We start from the raw sequence: 19,338 nt of genomic DNA on the forward strand, positions 1-19,338 counted from the left end.
ATTAAATTAACACAATACATTCCTTTACAATGCACTGTAGGGTAAAAACAAAACCATATGACAAGGCCATTTGGCCTCGGATATACTTAATAAAATAGATAGAGCCAGACCAAGCTAAGTTGGCAGCGAATTTGATAGCCCAAGATTTTGATTTTGCTAGTGTTAAGTAAACATAATTTCATAGAAGTTTGACGTTTAAAATAACACTTGCACCATCTGGCAATGCCAGCTGGGCAATCCAAAATTGCCAAATTAGTCAGACCAATTTTGTTCACATTCCTTTAAAGACACAAAATAATAGATTATAGTGATTTATTAATGTCAACAATTAATTAACATAGGTATTTAGAAAATCATGCAATGTTAACCGTAAACTGTTCATTAACTGATTATGACAATACCATGTATTTAATATGGTCGATTGTTGAGGTACGGCTGTGGCCGCCTCATCGGAGGTGGCATTCTGTTTGGTGGTGTTATTGATATATCCAAGTAGCTACCAATTTGGAATTTAACACTGCTTAAAGTTTTGTTATCATCCCCACCGCGTTGGCCGGAGCATGTCACTCCTATCTCTCTCATCCTATATGTTGGTGATCTCATATCTGGGAACACAATGGCAAAATCGAAATATGTTCCCTTGCGTCGGGTCTCGGGATTAACTTCCTTGACAAGACCTGTTAGCTCGCGCAGTGTTGCATCCATCCAGGTGTAGATTTGTAATTCATTTTGGGGAACGTTGCCCCTCGCGTAATCACCTGGCGAATTGTGACGACCAGTAGAACAAAACACTCGAAGAAGCAGGGGACATGTCTAAAACAAAATTTATATTGTTGACATAAAAGAAACTTCATTCAAAAACAACGCATAATGTATATATAGTAGAAATATACCCTACCTTTTCCCTATCAACCGGCTTAACCTCTTCAGCAATCATGGACTCCAGTCCAGCCATTTTCATAATATGTAAAAAGTACACACCAGTAACTATCTGAGTATTATTACTTAATAACTTTTTTGCTGAATTAATTCAATTCACAAATAAACGCAAATCGCCAGCAAATAAACAATGCTGTCAATAAAATTGGATAAGATTAAATTTGATCCACAATTCCACAGATACAGATAATGCCGGCTACATACGTAACGATAAATCGTAGCGATTAAACTGTGCAGTCCGAACTGCGCAGTTTTATCTACCGTGTGTAAAATCGTTGTCGATTATCGTAACGATTTGTCCATACACACGGTAGATAAAACTGCGCAGTTCGGACTGCACAGTTTATATAATCGCTACGATTTATAGTTACGTGTATAGCCGGGGTAAGGTATGGGGAACGTGGAGCCACGGAGCGAAGGTAAATCGGTCGATTTGATCAGGAAAATAATTGGCGCCAATCTCATCTAGCGTCCACACCAAAGAGCATATAATCACTACGTGTCCACACGTACACAATTATAGCTGGTCAAGCAAATCTTGTCAGTAAAAAAAGGCGCGAAATTCAAATTTTCTATGGGAAGATATCCCTTCACGTCTTCATTTTTCAAATTTGCCGCCTTTTTCTACTGACAAGATCTGCTTGACCAAGTATAAATCACCAATTTTAGAACCATAAACAAACGCACGTACAGATCCCAGCATTCCATAGATACTAGCTTCGAAAACTGGCATTTTTGTGTCCGCACCTCCTGATTTGATCGGGCGATCGAATCAGCGAGCTAAATTGCCGTTTGCGTCCGCATCTCCTGATTCGATCGGGCAATTTAATCAGATTGGCGAAAAATTGACTAATCTGGATACGCCTTAAAACCTCATAAACCGCGTTACACATGCGTTACACACATAGACCTAGAATCCGCGCTCGCGCTTGACTCGGCTTGACAGACAGCTTAAGTTGCGAAAGGGTATATGAACATCCCATGAGTGCGAAAGAGTCAGACTACCAATGAGAAAACGTAACCACTTTTGAGTTTGACGACGGCCGCGGACTGCCAAGAGCGAATCACGGTAATTTTCAAATTGAAAAATATACACGGATTAGGACGAAAAGTATTAAATAAAGTAATTCAGTGAAGATGGTGTCTCGTAGTGTGCCGGATTGCAGTGTCACAGGGCCAAATAATCCAAGCAAATACTCATTTTAGAGGATTTACGATATTCCGAGCGAAATTTTCATAACGATATTTCGTTAAATTAACAGCGTAAAAAGTGTAAGAAGCCGGTTTATACAGTTCATTATAAAAATTCGTTGAAAAACACGGAAATATGGGACACTTGGCAGCACTGGCGCACGTGTGCGGCAGTCTGTAAGTGTGATAGTGTGGAAGCCCACGTCAGTACGAGCAATTCCTAGATCCGCTCCAAGGTCACGGTGCGGTGCGATAGTCTGTTACGGCCTATAACCTGTTACTTTACGCTAGGGCTTGACAAAATGTTCATATGACAGTATCGATAACTTGTCGGTATATGTAATGATTTCTTCACAAGACATCATTAAGATATTAGCTTTTATAACCGACTTCAAATAATAACGATTGTTATACCTGTTTGAAGGTGCTCATGTTTAGCGGTAACTTTAAACTTCACTTTCCAACACAGTAAGAGCACACCCCGGACACTGGCGATCAACTGGCGATCAAATGTATGAAACAAACGCGTTCCTACGCACACAGTCTAAGCTCGTGTAGGTGAACGCGTACCCTGCTTGTATGAGTGAGATAAGACGTGCAAGGGTTCCCGCCATGTTGTTGTCAAGTTCGATGACCTCAATTACTTAAAACTCATTGCGCGAATCAGGAAGAAATAAGAATCGTATTATGCTGTAAGGTGGGTATCTAAGCTCGATTTATACAATAGTTTCCTATTTTGAATCAGTATAAACGAAGTAACAAAATTTTTGTAAGGAAATTCAGGCCACCAAAACATTACGTAAGTTGAAAACATGATTTTTTGTTCATATAGATATTGTGTTGTTTTCAGTGTGATCTGATAGGTTTAGGTCTAAAACAGATAGGGTAAAAGAAATACTAAACATAAGTACCTATTGTAAGTTGGTATTCTACTAAAACATAAAACACTTTAAAAATAACTGGGTATGTACTTGCCTTGATTCATACAATGGGAATCTGTGGAACTTTCTTTTAGTTTTGTCGTTTATAGAGCTAAAACAACCGTACACAGCACAACACACGCCCATTACAAAAGGATTTGTAAATATTTGTTTAATATTTTACGTGGCCTCCGCTCTGCGCACCGCGTCGTTGCGTCCTTGCCAGCCGGTAACTGAGAGGTAACCGAGAGCGGGTGGACGGCACTTTCAACGGGAGGCAGGGAGTGTCCATACTGTACGTTAGTACTATTTATTATACTGTGGTAGTGTGGTAAGAGTTACATTAAGATAAGTCTGCAACGATTTTGATAGCACACGCAGTGCAAGTGTTATTTATACGTCATAATGTCATAGAATTTTAACGTTTAAAATAACACATTTGAAAAAGTAGTCGCTAAAGCAATCAAACATCGACAGATTATTAATATGTTGTAACATGACATCACTATTTTTCATCTCACATAGACAATTTACGCACACACTTGCATTTCATTTTTGGTCACGCTTTTGAAGATTGACAGTTGTTCTTGTCTATTCTAATTCTTTGGTTACACATTGCATGGATGATCTCGGTAACAGACGATTTCGTTGTTTACCTCTCTCTCTGACTTTTTCTATAGACTTTATAAATCGCAAGTCTGATTGTCTGATCCAATTTCAGTTTAGAGTTCACTACATCCTTCTCTATAGAAAGTGTCCTGAAACAGCGACAACTCGTTTGACGACATTTGTCTCATTCTGACTATAATTCTATCTCACTTTGCTGTGTTATATAAAGCACAGTAGTCTTATGTATTAAATTTGATATCGTATCATAAAGAAATAAAGTAAGACCAAGATCAGTCTGCAGCGATTTTTAAAAAATTGTCTCGTTTTTTGCCGCCTTTTTCTACTGACGGAAATGGCTTGCCAAACTATATTAACAATAGTGTACAATCGGCCTAGTAATTGTTTTATTTATTTCATTAGGCAACACTGGCTCCAAAGTGTCATGTCAGTTGTCGGTTCGTAATCGATTATTTTCACGTAATTGTTTTTTATTATGAAGATTTTATATACGTGAAACAAACTTTGAATATGGTCTTACTGCATCGCCTGCACTAGTGAAATCGGCTGACTATTTTTTGTGCATTAGTTGAATTAGTTCTTTCGAGGCAGGTACAATATGGCACACAAGGAGGAGGATGAGCCTTTTCAAGAAGAAGACGTTTATATCAACCCCGAAGATGGTATGCCTAATGTTCACCCCAATATAGCTAATTTAGAACATGAAAGTGACTCACAGGACGAAATCAACGATTTGGACGACATACCGAAGTCTGTTATTGTCACAAACATTCATAGTGACGTTTTCGCAAACGCAAAACTAAAAGCCGAGTTGGAAGATCTTTTCCGAACCTTTTCGGAGAACGTTACATTTCAGTGGCTCCGCAGTTTTAGGCGGTTGCGTGTGAACTATGACAGCCCATTAGCGGCCGCTAACGCCCGTGTGCAACTACACCAGTATCAGTTTTATACCTCGTGTATAAACTGTTACTTCGCTCAGCCGGTGACGCCCATTTCTTTTAAAAATCTGAGGCCGCCCGCTCCCGTAAAGCAATTTTTGATTTCTCCGCCGTCGAGCCCGCCGGTGGGATGGGAACCGCGAGAGGAAGGCGAGCCGCTGGTGAACCACGACCTGCTGGCGGCACTGGCGACCCTGGCGCCGGGCGAGAGCCACGAGCTGCACGCGCCCACGCCCACGCAGCCGGCCATCGTCGTGCACACCGCGCTAGCCCCCGAGGCCGCCCCGCGCCCCTGCTCTATCCCCCACACCCGCTGTCCTAATTATTGATATATTTTGTATCTAATTGCATACTTTTCTAGTTCATGTAGAAGTTTGAGTGCTTTTTATTCATTCACAAGCAACACTGGTCTCATAGAACACCAAAGATTGCATTATGAGTAAACAGCATATAACTCTCTAAATTGTTGACATGCCATCTCGGCTTGTGTTAAGTTAGGCTGAATAGTATAATACTAATTGCTTTATATAGTTTATTATTTAATTTAACACGTAAAAGTTGAATTGGTGCTATTCTTATTGAAAAAGGAATTTAACAATGTTAATTTATGTAATTGTTTTATATTGGAGCGTACCTACATGATAGCTATAGATTATTATTTTTGAAACAATATTTAAGAGGGTAATCTTGATAGGTTTTGTCAATAGAAATTATTATTATTTTCAATGAAATATTTTTTGGGACTACTTACAGTATTATTACTGTCATGATTTTTTGCATAGTGTACTTATTGGGTATTTAATCTAATTGAATTACCAGCAACAGTGTGCACAAAATAGTTAATGTATTGTTTATTTGGAAACTTAACTTCTTTTATGTCTAGTAGGGTAATTCGCCAGTAACTGGCCACCCTAAACTAAAAATGAATTCTATTCACCTATAAACAGAATTCATTTTAGTATATGGTAGCTAGTAATTGAAGGCTGGCCAGTTATTGAAACCTTATTACTAAAATGAATTCAGTTTATAGGTGAAACAAATTCATTTTAGTTAAGGGTGGCCAGTTATTGGCCGGTGGCCAGTTACTGGCGAATTACCCTATTTTATTTACAAACTAACTGTATAATAATATTTTTTTTTAATTTAGCGTTGCTTTTACAATGACATATAAAATATTAAACCCTATTTGTTTTATGATGTTTTTTTGACAAACAAATGAAGTCTCTTTTGGTATTCGTAAGAAAAAAATCTAATTACTTGTTTGTTACCTCAAATTGTCCTTTATTATTTGTTGAAGGGTTGAGATTACCTTCTTGACTCTTGAGTATCTAAAGTTGGTTATGTTACTAACATAGATTTTATATGTGGCTTTGTTACATGTAGGCAATAGGACACATATCAGCCAAGCTAGACCAAATTTGTTATGTTTTAATCAATATAATTAAAGTGATTGAACTAATGGATACATGTTCCTATTTCATTACTTTAATTATCAGGAATTCTGAATTTAAATGATTGTTATTGCATTTGTAGACTCATAGATTGTTGTGATATAATGTAAATTTTAAATTTGTGATGTCATATTACAAATTATGTGTAAATAATAAATTATTTTTGCAACAAGCAAAATTATCTAAGGAATCAAAGTGACACCAACACATTGCTTTTTTTACAGTTATTAGGTACATATACATTATTTAAATTTAAAAAAATCCAATCTTTAGTATGTTTATCAATTTTTATTTGATGTAGGTACTTACTTCAATACCATCATCTGGTGTCCTTATTTATTTTTAATCGAAATAATTAATTAATGAAATAAAAATAACTGTCTTATTTTAAATATATAATACCTAATTCTTATGGTCGCTCAACTGCTATGTTACTGTCATAAAATATACCTTACATATAAGGTTGATCTAAATGTACTCAATTTTGTTTCATCCTCAATATTAAGGAATTTTGTAGTCAATTAGCATTAATTTTAGTGTTTTTGCAGCTCTAATCTAACTACTATTAACGCAATACCTACATGAGATGGGTACTTGCATATTTATTTTATCTGAAACCATATGTTCATTGACTATTTTTTTTTTCACAAAATTTATTTAAATATTTTAGGTGTTTCAGTAACTTTTCTGTCAATGTTAGTTATACTGTATTGACAGTAATATGCCAAAAATAGTGGACTCAACACACAGTTTATACATTTGTAACGTTTTTCCTTATAATCTTGAGGCATTTTTGAGAAGTCATTTGCTGAGACAAAGTTTCCATGTTTTCTTGATAGTCTTGATGCTGTTAATCCCAGACCCATGCTGTGATGATTGACCTCTCTGTATTCAATGTACGATATAAATGTATTGTTACAAAGCCTATTCTAAATCATATGGTATTGTCAGTTTTTCAAGGTCTAAGTGGAGTCTCAGTTCGTTAGTGCCGGTTTGGACATAAAAATCATGTTTCAGCCGATGGTTATCGATAGATCATACGGTTTCGGCAAACAATCTGATTTCGGTCGGATATTAGTAAATATGTCCTATATTACAATACCTAATACCTACGTGTGTGTCTCACCTTTTGAACATAGGAAGTAGGTATATGTATATTATAACCTCGAGGACTTTTCCATCTATTGGTCTCAGCCTATTGCTTCTTTTCATAAAAATGTCTGTGTTCACTGTATTCAGATCAATGTTTCGTCTATCGATGTTTTTATCTCACTGTGATTTCAATATTATTGTTTGTTGTAAATATTAAATGGTATTGTTTTAACATTGGTTTTTAATATGTAATTTCCAAAAAACATTTTTCTGCAACAATGGGGTAGGTCATCAGATTCGGAAAACCCTGCCTACTTAAGTGTTACATGCCAAATAATCCAAGGCTTTGTTAAGTACCGATTCGCTAACCGAATTTCACCTATCTACCTAGTTTCTATCTTTTTATTTTATTTTCCTGTATTTTGTTTACTTTGTGTAGGTACAGTACCCTAAGCACTGGCATACTTACCTACCTATCGTGAACTTGTGTAGGTACGTGCATATTTAAAATGAGGGATCCCACTTACGCCATAATACTAAATTCTTGGCTGAATTAATACGACAGATATTTGTGAACATAGGTATTGTACGATTCCTAAGCCTATTACCGATTTATTTTTCAGAAATCGAGCTACTGACGTACCTATAAAGTAAGGAACTTTAAGTACCTGCCTGACTATTGTTAAGCCTTCCACCTTGCTCATTCCCAGTGCCAAATCGGGGTACGTACCAACTTAAGTACATATATTATAAGTAATACCAGGTAATACCTATTATTTTTATAAATTGAAATATTATGTTTTAGATCAATATCACAGGCGTTTCGAACGCCTGTGTCTTTGTATTAAGGTGTATTCGGGTAATACCGAATGTCGGATAATTCCGAAATTCAGAAGAAAATCACCCTTAATTCCATCATAATAAAAGTCTCTTTTCGGAATTATCCGACAGTTTTCGACATTCGGAATTACCCGAGTAAACCTTATATTTATGACGGAGAGTCTTTATATTTTGATGATATTTGTTGGTTGGGTCAGAGAACTACCAGACTACCAAAATCAAAACACCATCAAAAATGTGTCCTAAAGGGGGACAAAAACGCTCTGGTATTGACCATTTTTAAAGTCACAGGAGTTCAACGGTTTCACGGTACCTAGACTAGGTACTTACCTATTTCTGGCCCAATATTTAGTTATTAATGAATTCTTAACCGAACCTTTAGGACCGAACTATCGGTGGGTATACCCAATGAAACTACTAAAAACTTTTTGAAAACTATCTATTATATAAACGAATTTGTACAACATGTTGTTCTGAATAATATACAATTAACATATTTTCAGTTTTCCTACTATTTACAGAATTTTTCATACATTCTTAAATTTAAATACAAATTACCGCATTCATTCCTTAATTATGGTAATTTAGAGTTCAGTTCCTTTTATGAGCATCACATGGCAATAGGTACATATATTTGTTTAGGAAAAAAATACTCGATAATTTCATTGCTCAAAGGATGGAATGAAAGGTGGAGAAAATTTCTTTTGCTTGGTCACATTTCATTTCAGCAAAGTTAGGCCATTTAGATTTATTAATTTTAAAATCGTTATATCCCGCATTTTTTTTAATTGAACCTAGGCGTCGTTTTAATAATGAGGCTTGCGTACAACTAACGCCGATGGTGCTGCTGTCGTTTAATAAACATGTCTTTATATACATATGCCAAATCCAGAGAAACATCCACATACTAGGTACCTAATTTGAATTCAATTCGGTGCAAAGTTAGTTTTTTTTTGGTTCCTGACAAATGAAATCATTTTTAACCTGGTTTTAACCTCATTGCGCAAATGACATAAGGTCAATGTACCGTCATTATAGCCAACTTTGCCCAAAACGACAATTTTAAACAAATTCGTTAATGTAGAAAAATTTAAAATACTTATGGCCACCCTGCTATTTTTTAGCAGAAAATAGGTTAAATTTGTGACAAAACTATATACCAAACATGTGCACAACTTGACTTGGGAATTTTCAGCGAGTTGTCAAATATAGGGTATATTTTGGCGGGCAAAAAATTTTTGAAAAATGAATGAAGTAGAAAAAAATTGAGAACCCTTTGACAAATATTTCCGGGTTTCGGTTATAAAACATGAAGCATAGATTATATTCATTGAGGTTTAATCTAAAAAGGCCTAAAGACACAAAAGTTTTGGCGGTGGGCAATGTAATCCGGTAATTTACAGACCTACGGATGCCAACATTGCCCACCACCAAAAACGGCTTAGGGTTGTCACTTTTGACAAATTTACCCAACTTCGCAAGGTTTTAGAAGGTTATGGTTGTATACTAAAGTAAATTTATAAATATATACTGTATTTGATTAGTCTTATTATCCTTTATTTAGATGTTTTATCCCTTTAACGCATGAAAAACACAGCCAAACTCATATTTTAGGCCATTAAACTATTGTATCAAGTTTTCTCTAAAGTGACAACCCTAGCCTTTGTAAAATGCTTAGGTGAGTCTTGTATGGAAATGGTCAAAAGCGGGTAGGTTTGCCCACCAAATTTATTCACAAGTTTTTACACTTATCGCCAAGTTATTAACAGGGAACGGTAGGATTGCCCAAAATATTTAAATGATCCTTAGACATCATGCATCATCATACGAGCTGTATTTGAACATCAAATTGACCTGGGCAATGTTGGCGCAAACCCCGGATATCTTTGCCCGCCCTCTAAAACGCCAAAAAAGTGGGTAAAACTTGATTTAAAAAAAATTTCTTCAATTAAACTGATGCGTTTGATCACTATGGACGTGCTGAGCAAAAAAATCGCTGATTTGTCGACGAAATTATCAATGTTGTCCGAGAAAAACGCTTGTGGACGGAATAGCCACCTATGACGGAATTAGCCACATTGACCTTCTGTCATTTGCGCAATGAGGTTAAAACCAGGTTAAAAGTGATTTTATTTGTCAGGAACAAAAAAAAACTAACTTTGCACCGAATTGAACAGAGCAAAGTGAGGGAGTTCCATCACAGAAATTTGTCGTTAAGGATGACATTGTTCTGTATTTAATTTTCTGTGTATTTTTAACTGTATGGGGCACAATAAAGAATATTTAGGTACATACTTACATTGCCTCACTTTGTCTTTGCTAATGCCACGCAGAGTTAACTTGGTCCGACTTTATCTATCAAATATGGGAGTCATCCACAACTGTGGCTAATTGAGATGATAAAAAGACTAGATCCTGTGATTCCAAGTATTTTACGCTTTGCTCATATCTCGGAGAGGTACCATTGATTCTCCCCTTTTGTCATCTTCCTCTGCAACTCTTCGTTTCTTTCCTAAACAACTTGTGAAACAGGTGTCTCCCAAACCAAACTTTTCCCCATCCGCTAACGATTGTGGCATGGGTTGATTCATGGTTTCGGGTAAAAATAAAGTTAGAAATCCTGATATCAGAGCTATAACTCCAAATATAACAGCGGGAATTTTCGGGTCGAAGGAATCGAGCAATGTGATGAGAGGTGTCAACGCCCCAGATAGCCTAGCACACATAGATCCCAGTCCTATAGCTGAATTGCGGACAACCGTGGGGAATAGTTCTGCTGAATAATTGTACACAATGGCAAAAGATCCTGCAATGAACAGTTTGCCTACAATAACAATAACTGTAGAAATTACGCTGCCCGCCGGTATAAATGTAGCCACGATACACGCGGTACCGCCTATCAGCATCATAGAGCTGATCAACGGCCTTCGGCCCCAGATATCAAGAAAATATATGACTGCACCATAACTCGGGAATTCCACGAAACCCAAAACAGCTAAAATCAGGTAAGGGTTGCCTTCTAGTTTACCGCAGCTCAATGAAAGTCCATAGTAAACTAAAGAATTTGCAAACCAACAAAGACAAACATTTAGGGTCTTCTTTCTTAAATTTGGGGTCTTAAAGAGATCCATCGTGCGAGCAGCTGGTACGTCAGTTCCCTTAGATGATTCGGCTTTACCTCTGGACACAAGTTGAGCTTTATCTAGTCTCTCAGTAGATTTATTACACTTTAAAGCTTTTTCTACTATATCCACCGCTTCCTTCGCTCTGCCTTGAGCCCACAGCCATCTTGGAGATTCGTCCATAATCCAAATGTGCGGTATGAGCAAAAGGCCGTGCAATCCATAAACTACTTGCAAAATTTGTCGGTCATCAATGATTGCACCCCACATTGCTACCAACATTATACCCACGGCAAAAGCAGCTTGAAAAGCTACTCCGCATGCTGTTCGTTTGCTAGTCCCTACAATCTCCATAGATAATACGAACCCCGTTATATACGCTCCAGCAGAACCAAAAATTCCATACAGAAATGAGATTACTAAAAAGGACCAATATTCTGGTATAAACGCCACTAAAACTCCAAGAATTAATTGCAGTACCGAAGACCAGCAAAATATAGTTTTTCTTCCGAATTTGTCAGCCATGCCTCCTAAGACGATTGCTCCAGTGAACACTCCAAGCATGTAGGCCGTTTGTGCCAGTGCGCCCATCCACCTTTTGTCACAAACCAGTTCCCATTCAATCGCTCTCGACGAGGACCTATATTTTGTGTCAAACACCCATTTGTTGCATATCCCGGTGTTATTTAGTTCGTCCGTAAACATAAGGCAGTTATGTAGCCTATTTTCAATTGAAGGAATAGCCCTCGTCACTTCTGTAGAATTCCATAATGCCGTTGTGATATTTGTATCTACGCCGTCAATCCAGCACCTGAAATGTACAAAAATTGTTTTATAACATAACCATTCACTTGCCTGATTTGATTCTTTGAAACTTAGGCAGGCAACGATGTTGCACAAGTCACACGTGACTCGCACCAGTCATCAATGGCCATCAGACTAGAGTTTTTCTTTACTGACACATTCTTCAGATAGGTAAAAAAAAGAATGGTTATAACCACGTCATATACAGGTTTTCTAATATCTAGACTCACTCTAGTGAGTTAAGAGTTAACCTACCTAATGGAGATCCTGTTAGCTTCAATTCAAGCGCTATTCAAAATACCTGTAAGTAACCTCACTAAGATCAAGCGGACGCTGCGGACGTCAATTAAACAACACAATTAGAAAATATAAGGTGAACTATTTTCACTCCACAAGCCCAAGTCGAAAAGTTAATCATTAAGTAGGTATATTAGATCTAGGTACCATAACTTCGTTAGATAGGTATGTACCTACTTTTCAAATGTAAGTTGCCTTAACAGTCGCTATTTCACACTCTTTAAAAACGGCTGGATACCGTTCCGTTATAATATACCTAAAATATTCCTTTAGTCATCATTATCATCATCATATCACCCAGAGGCAGTAAGTACCGTCTTTACTATAAGGGCACACGGGGCCCGTGCCCAGGGCCCCCATCCTCAGGGGGCCCCGAAGGACAGACAGTAACAGTATATTTGATTGCCCATAATAAATAGAAGATTATAGTAGAAAAATGTTAGTTTAATTAGCTTTCTTTACTTTCCAAAAGGGCCCCAAATTCTTAAGTGCCCAGGGGCCCCAGCATAGTTTAAGACGGCCCTGGCCAGAGGACGTCCACTGCTGGACATAGGCCTCCCCCAAAGAGTGCCACAATGCCCACAAAGACCGGTCTTGCGCCACCCGCATCCAGCGGACTCCCGCGACCTTTACCAGGTCGTCAGTCCACCTTGTAGGGGGTCTACCCACGCTGCGCCTTCCTTTCCTTTAGTAGGTATATGAAACTAGGTACCAACGTTTGTAATTCAACACTTCGACTGAATTATATTTTAGCAAGATCTTTATCTTACTTACATAGTTAAGAAGTCATTCAGTAAGAAATAAATCGATATTTTCATAATAACAAACTATAGTTATTTGTACAACAAGAGATCAAAGTTTGATATTTCTTCGAGTGCTTATTTTGAGTCCCGTGCAAGCGAAAGATTCTATAATAGATTCTAATTTAGAATCTTGAGCGTAGTACGGGATTCAAAAGCGCACGAGATGTAAATAACTTTGATCTCGTGTAGTACACAAAATTTTTCACCCTATAAAGCAGTGAGAACATACCTAGAGGGACAGAGATAATAGAACCCAAGTATATCGAAATTGTATTAGACCCCGCATGTTGAAATGACATTTGACTATAAAGGTCACTTGAATGTCATTTTGTCTCACTCAGTGAGCAAAATGACTCAGTGAGCAAAATCGCATTTTGCTCACTGTTTTTAAGAAGCAAAGTACCCTTGTTCGAGCTGCTGAGGTGAAAATTAGTGTCCGACCGAAGGTTCGGTTTCGGTTTCGGTTTCGGCCAGTTTCGGCCAAAAAATCATGTTTCGGCTGTAGTTTCGGTTTCGGCCAAAAAACGGCCGAACCTTTCGGCCGGGCCGAAACTTACGAAATGGTACTTAGTACTATGAAACTAAACTATGTGACAAAGACCAAAAGTTGGGGAATAAGTAGGACCACAATATTAATATGTACCTACATATACTGATTCATGTATAGGTACAGAAATTAATTGGTTTATTATCAAAACACAATTCCACTTATGAGGGCGCCACTAGACGCAGTCTTAAGAGGCTGTTAATACCTATAATAACGCGCATACTGTCTAATTGTATCGGAGTAAATGAGATAGCTCTGTCGCATGTTACTGGGCCTGGGCAAAGGAATAATAAGAAAACTCATCATCTTCCTCACGTAATCCCGGAAATTTTGCCACGGCTCATGGGAGCTTGGGGTCCAATTGACAACTAATCCCAAGAATTGGCGTAGTCATTAGTTTTTACGAAAGCGACTGCCATCAGTCAGACTAACCTTCGAACCCAGAGAGTAAACTCGGCCTTATCGGGACTAGTCCGGCTTCCTCACGATGTTTTTCCTTCACCGAAAAGCAAATAGTAAATATCAAATGATATTTCGTATACCTATAAGTTCCGGAAAACTCATTGGTACGAGCCGGGGCTTATACCTGCGACCTTCGGATTGAAAGTCGCACGCTCTTACCGCTAGGCCACCAGCGCCCAAGGAAATATCTCGCTTTTTAATACAATGGACATTGGTTGGAGTCTGTGCTCAACTACTTATCCTGAAGCCTGAAGCACGGCTTTGACTTCGCATGAAAGTTCGCCTCACTGGGGCACTTCGGACTTTTAGGCCCAGGTGAAGATCGGTACCCGGCCTTGCTATATTTCAACAAAAAATTTCGCGCTCGCTGCGCTCGCGTTTTTGCTTGACCCTGTATCTACATGTTAGCTTGACTGGTGAATTAATAGAGTTAGACTAAGAAAATTCTGCAATTATTTTGATAGCATACGCAGTACAACTAGTGCAAATGATATTTATACGTCATAATTTCATAGAAGTTTTGACGTTTAAAATAACACTTGCACTCCGTGTGTTATCAAAATCGTTGCAGAATTATCTTGGTCTAACTCTAGTAATTTTCTTAAAAAACTGCTTAAGCAACATCAATTTCAAGGACATTGGGTGTTGAGTTGACAGCCCCATAATATGTGTGTAAAAGCAGTTTTATGACATTTTTTCAACGATTTTAACAAGTCTACAAAAGGTTCGGTTTCGGTTTCGGTTTCGGCCGAAACTAGAGCCAAAGCCGAACATTCGGTTTCGGTTTCGGTTTCGGCAAAAAAACATGTTTCGGTCGGACACTAGTGAAAATATAATTATTAACATCTAGGTATTTCCAGCATAGGTTATTTGTTCATTTATTCCTTATTATTCTTATTAATACCAAATCGCTGCCAACTTAGCTTGGTCTAACTCTACCATGTGACACATACTGCTTTTCACATGCATCACCTACGAATATAAGGAAATTATTATGTTTCAAAATATTATTTGCTAAATAAACGTATAGTTCGTTTTTTTAGCATTAGGAATAAGGTAAACAATCTTGATGTGTCTTTTAATTGAAAAACACATTTCAAAAATAAGTTACGGCAAATATGTAACCATTATGAATTTAATACGATAATTTATATTCTTCTGCTTTCATGAGTATTAGTTATTGCATTTTTATAAAGCGTTTTTCAATTAAAAGACATGTCACGATCGCTTTCCTTCTTTCAAGTTCTTTCTAAAGCGAAAAAAAACGAACTATAAGCACGTAATCGAATATAAAGAAATTGTAATCGATTATGGTCATAAATATTAAATAAGTACTATTTTCATGTTTAATTGTGTTAATATTTTATACTGGCAATTAAATCTCCTAGAACAGAATAATGCCACTTTGATCCCTCCTAGCAGGGAAGAAAAGTCCCACTTTGATCCCGCCTAGCGGGGAAGAAAAGCCCTTTTCCGAATAGGTGATGTGAAAACAGTATTTTTTCTACTCGTCGACTGTAATTCTTGAATTAAGATTTCTTATACCAAACTGAAATTGGGTATTTTTAATGTACTTGTTTATGGGCTCCCAACTCAACTATAATATTCATACATCAGTCGATACAGTTTAGTCAACTATAATGAAATTGACTAATCACAGCTCGCCGCGATCAAGAGGACGAAACAAAACCATAGCTCAAATTAATTATTTATTTTAGGTTGTATAGTATAAACAATTGGTTCATAAGTCAGAAACGCGCATGTGACACCCTTAATATAGCTACATCCATAGACTACGAAAACCACTTAGTGTTGCTTGTTAGTCTCCATAGGCTACGGTGGCCAAAATCGAGAAAACAACTGTCTAAAAATTGAATTTAGCGCGGAGCAAGTACCAGGGCCTCATGAGTTACGAGAAGGTGTCGTTGACCAACGCGGCAGCCGGGGCGCGTACCAGTATGAAAGTATCGCGGCTGCTCGCGTATCTTAGCTGTATATTAGATGTATATTGGTTTGGTTTTTTGTATGATTCTTCTTGTTTAAAGTATTATTTTTGTTGACTCGTAGAAAAAGTATTGTTAAAATAGTGATATAATCAAGATTTTCAATCTCGTACCTTACTTAGGCAACTCAGCAAGCTTCGTTGCCTAAACACGTACTCGACTGAAAAACTCTTTATTATATTACGATTGTATAAAATACTATAGATTGCACTTGCATCTTATAAGTAACCCATGTTTTCTTCAGTAATAAATAAGCTCTAACAGAGCTGTTTTATTATTTAGATACAGTCACCTGCAATAATATTTTACTGTTCGAAAGCCGCAAAAATATGTGACAAGGGCGTGTCACATATATTTGCGGCTTTCGAACAGTAAAAATATGTGACCCGCCCTTATGGCTCTACAAATAAAATCGTAGATATTCTTGCGCCTTCGTTGTGTAACATATTATTGAATGTGACTGTAGGTACAATCACGCCGTATTGCCGTTTAAATGTCTTCTTCGTCCGCCTCAAGTGGACGTTGCGTGTGGCGGGTAGCCAGACCACGTAAGTACTTACATACATTTGCGAACATATCATTCCGACGTCGTCGCTCGCAAGTGGCTGGCAGTCGCCCGCCCCACGGTCTGCATTTGGTCAAGCAGAACACAGCCAAACCGGAGGTGGATTTTAAACCCCAGCTCATATAACTACTACTACCTCTACCGCTCGTACTACCTAGCTACCTACCACTGACTTCTTGCAACTTAGAGCCACACTATACTAGCGTCTCCGGAGCGTCGGCGTCTAGTCAACTCTAATGCCTGCTGCTCGACGCAACGTTGGCGCAACTGCGCGGCAATAGTAGTTTGTGTTACAAGGGATCAAAATGATATATTTCCGTCAAGGGCGTACATTGAATCCTGAGCGTAATGAGAGATTCAAGTGTTAACGCCCAAGACGAAATAATTTTGATACCGTGTGACACATACTGCTTTTCACATCTACTATGAGGAAAATAAAAAAATCTTAGTGTTGACACAATTATTATGTTTCATAATATTATTCAAGCTAAAAAAAGAATGCAAAAAATAACAAAAACAGTGTCCTACACCAGAAAAGTGCCACTTTGATCCCCCCTAGCAGCGAGGCAAAGTGCCACTTTGATCCCTCCTAGCGGGGAAGAAAAAACCCTTTTCCGAATAGGTGATGTGAAAAGGTTTTTTCCATAGTGCTGACTATTTGACTAGTCGCCGACGCTCAAAAGTCGCTAATGTGGGGTAGCCCTTACCTACAGGAAATCTCATTTAACATTTAACAATTGCTCTTGTTTCGGTATAGGAAAACATCGTGGGAAAGTTGGACTACTTAATTAATCCGAAAAAAAAACAATGCCATTAGCATCGCATTGTAAGGGCGTCCGCTAGCTGGCACGGTTGCACGGAGCGGGTGAGCGATTGAGCGTGTTAACAAAAAATAGTATGTATGAGCAACGCCAATTATTAGCGCGACGTGTGTGACGGATTTTATCTACAAATTACAATTGATTCCTGCGTGCGTGCGCCCTCTCCGTGCACTCGCGCCAGCTTAGTAGACGCCCTAACACATCGTCCACGTGATAATCAAACAAATAGGCGCAGCAAATTAATAAAACAAAAAGTAAACGGTAAAAATCTTTATTGAAAACCATTACTTTTTGATAAAATAAAGTGTATAGCCTCGTCACTGAAATCAAACAAGCTAGGTTGCTTGTTAATAGCAAGCATACGATGATCTTCTACCGTCAAAGACGTAAACTGACGCGTGCGGTTACAGCCTTACAGCTCAATATCAATTTCCGTGCACGATAGGCGTGGCGTTCATAATGGTTAAGCACATGAAAAGCACTCTGGGAAAATAGCTGTAAAGTGTAGATAAACAATAGGTTCCTAACTAGATATATTAGATATCTAAATGTTCTACAAAGTTATACAATTTGATAGTATGTCCGCAGATATTCGTTCTACTTCGGAGCTCTTAACTGTGCCTCGCGACGACGTAAAAAATCTGCCAGAAACAAAATGCAGTAATACTTTAACAATTCAAGTCGACTGTAAGAAACATTATTAGAAAGCACCTATTTTATAGGTACCATTTATTTATTAACAAACAAGTAATTCAACTAATCTAAGGTTTGGAAAAAAATATTTCGTTTATAATATTATGTGTACTAACCTACTAACTAAACGAAACGGTTAAATCGGTTCTTCGAAGAGAGTGGCTTCTCACGTTAATTTTGAAGTACCTAAGTACAATTAAGTAACAAAACTTCCGTGAGACACAGACATAATTAAATATATTAAGAACGGGTCACTCCTCGGTACGGAGTGAAACATGTCGAGCGTTTTTCGACTTAAAATACGTGAGTGACCCGTTCTCAATATATTTAATATATTTATAATTAGGTAAGTATTTCAATATTTGACGTATGTATCTCATAAGAACCTTCCATGATCCCTGTATTACTTTACACTTATATCTACTTAACGACTTGTGTTGAAGTCGCAGTCTTGTGATATTCAAAAGTATGATTAGTCTTAATTAATATAGACCTAATTATTTTCTTTCTACCTTTGCGTTTGCGTGTGTTCTTGTACTTACATTTACTTACCTATGCGGTCAAGTCGCAGTTAAGTAGCGGGGCGCTCATAAGAACTCGGACATTACTGGCTTGCATAGCGTGATCTAATGATCTTGTTGAGCAACCTTCACCTAAACCTACTACAGGCGTTGAAGGAGCTCCGGCTTGCCTGAGAGTCATGTTTGATGCCCCGTCACTGATAGGTTGGTAGGTATTTACTACTTATATCAACAAGGTACTGAGTTGGCACTGTTCTTTTATGATAATTGAATAATCAATAATAGGTATCATATCACACAATTTTGTAATTTAATAATTACAATTTAATTGTAATTTGTTACTATAGGTACCTAACCTACGCCTAACACGTAGATTAAAATCTTAAAGGTTACATACAAATAAAACAATACAAGAATGTATAATATACTCAAATATTAAATACACACGAGCTAACAGTTGTAAATTGTTTGTAAACACAAATCATATTATAAAACGAGGTCTAAAAAGTAAAAAAAAAAACCTATATACAGGGTGTTTGGTACAACGTTTGCCAAATTAAAACGGCAGATAGGTTGAGTCATTTGCTATCTTCTCATGCCTAGAAAAAAAAATTGGCCATGGTTTTTTTTACTACAGCGCAAGTAAAAATTTGAGAATTCAAAAAAACTGGCCTAGAGCTGAAAAAAAACGCCGTGCGCAAA

General features: G+C 37.5%; 3 protein-coding genes across 3 annotated transcripts in view; 1 reads left to right on the forward strand and 2 right to left on the reverse strand.

The window, feature by feature from the left end:
- Positions 1 to 393: 393 nt before the first annotated feature.
- On the reverse strand, positions 394 to 1,053 carry LOC134794264 (histone deacetylase complex subunit SAP18). The gene is made up of 2 exons (XM_063766026.1): positions 899 to 1,053; positions 394 to 813 (listed from the first exon to the last, which is right to left on the reverse strand). The coding sequence occupies exons 1-2, from the start codon at positions 959 to 961 to the stop codon at positions 409 to 411; spliced, it is 468 nt and encodes a 155-aa protein (XP_063622096.1). The 5' UTR covers positions 962 to 1,053; the 3' UTR covers positions 394 to 408.
- Positions 1,054 to 4,098: 3,045 nt separating this feature from the next.
- On the forward strand, positions 4,099 to 7,390 carry LOC134794258 (protein sarah). Its single transcript, XM_063766018.1, has one exon. It carries the CDS (start codon positions 4,276 to 4,278, stop codon positions 4,942 to 4,944), a length of 669 nt encoding a protein of 222 aa, XP_063622088.1. The 5' UTR covers positions 4,099 to 4,275; the 3' UTR covers positions 4,945 to 7,390.
- A 1,030-nt stretch (positions 7,391 to 8,420) lies between these two features.
- LOC134794244 (organic cation transporter protein) overlaps positions 8,421 to 19,338 on the reverse strand; it is a 37,629-nt gene continuing 26,711 nt past the window's right edge. The window contains exon 3 of the mRNA XM_063765997.1: positions 8,421 to 11,931. Within this exon, the coding sequence (XP_063622067.1) occupies positions 10,431 to 11,931 (1,501 nt within the window). The 3' untranslated portion in view covers positions 8,421 to 10,430. The remainder of the gene's footprint in view (positions 11,932 to 19,338) is intronic.

The sequence above is a fragment of the Cydia splendana genome, chromosome 10 (genome assembly GCF_910591565.1).
Source record: "Cydia splendana chromosome 10, ilCydSple1.2, whole genome shotgun sequence".
In the NCBI taxonomy this organism is placed as follows: Eukaryota; Metazoa; Arthropoda; class Insecta; order Lepidoptera; family Tortricidae; genus Cydia; species Cydia splendana.

Bases quoted from the DNA above. Each gene is read 5' to 3' on its own strand.
- LOC134794258 (XM_063766018.1), top strand. From the start codon at position 4,276: ATGGCACACAAGGAGGAGGATGAGCCTTTTCAAGAAGAAGACGTTTAT.
- LOC134794264 (XM_063766026.1), bottom strand. From the start codon at position 961: ATGAAAATGGCTGGACTGGAGTCCATGATTGCTGAAGAGGTTAAGCCG. The intron at 814-898 runs GTAGGGTATATT...ATTTTGTTTTAG, and splicing joins AGCCGGTTGATAGGGAAAAG to ACATGTCCCCTGCTTCTTCG.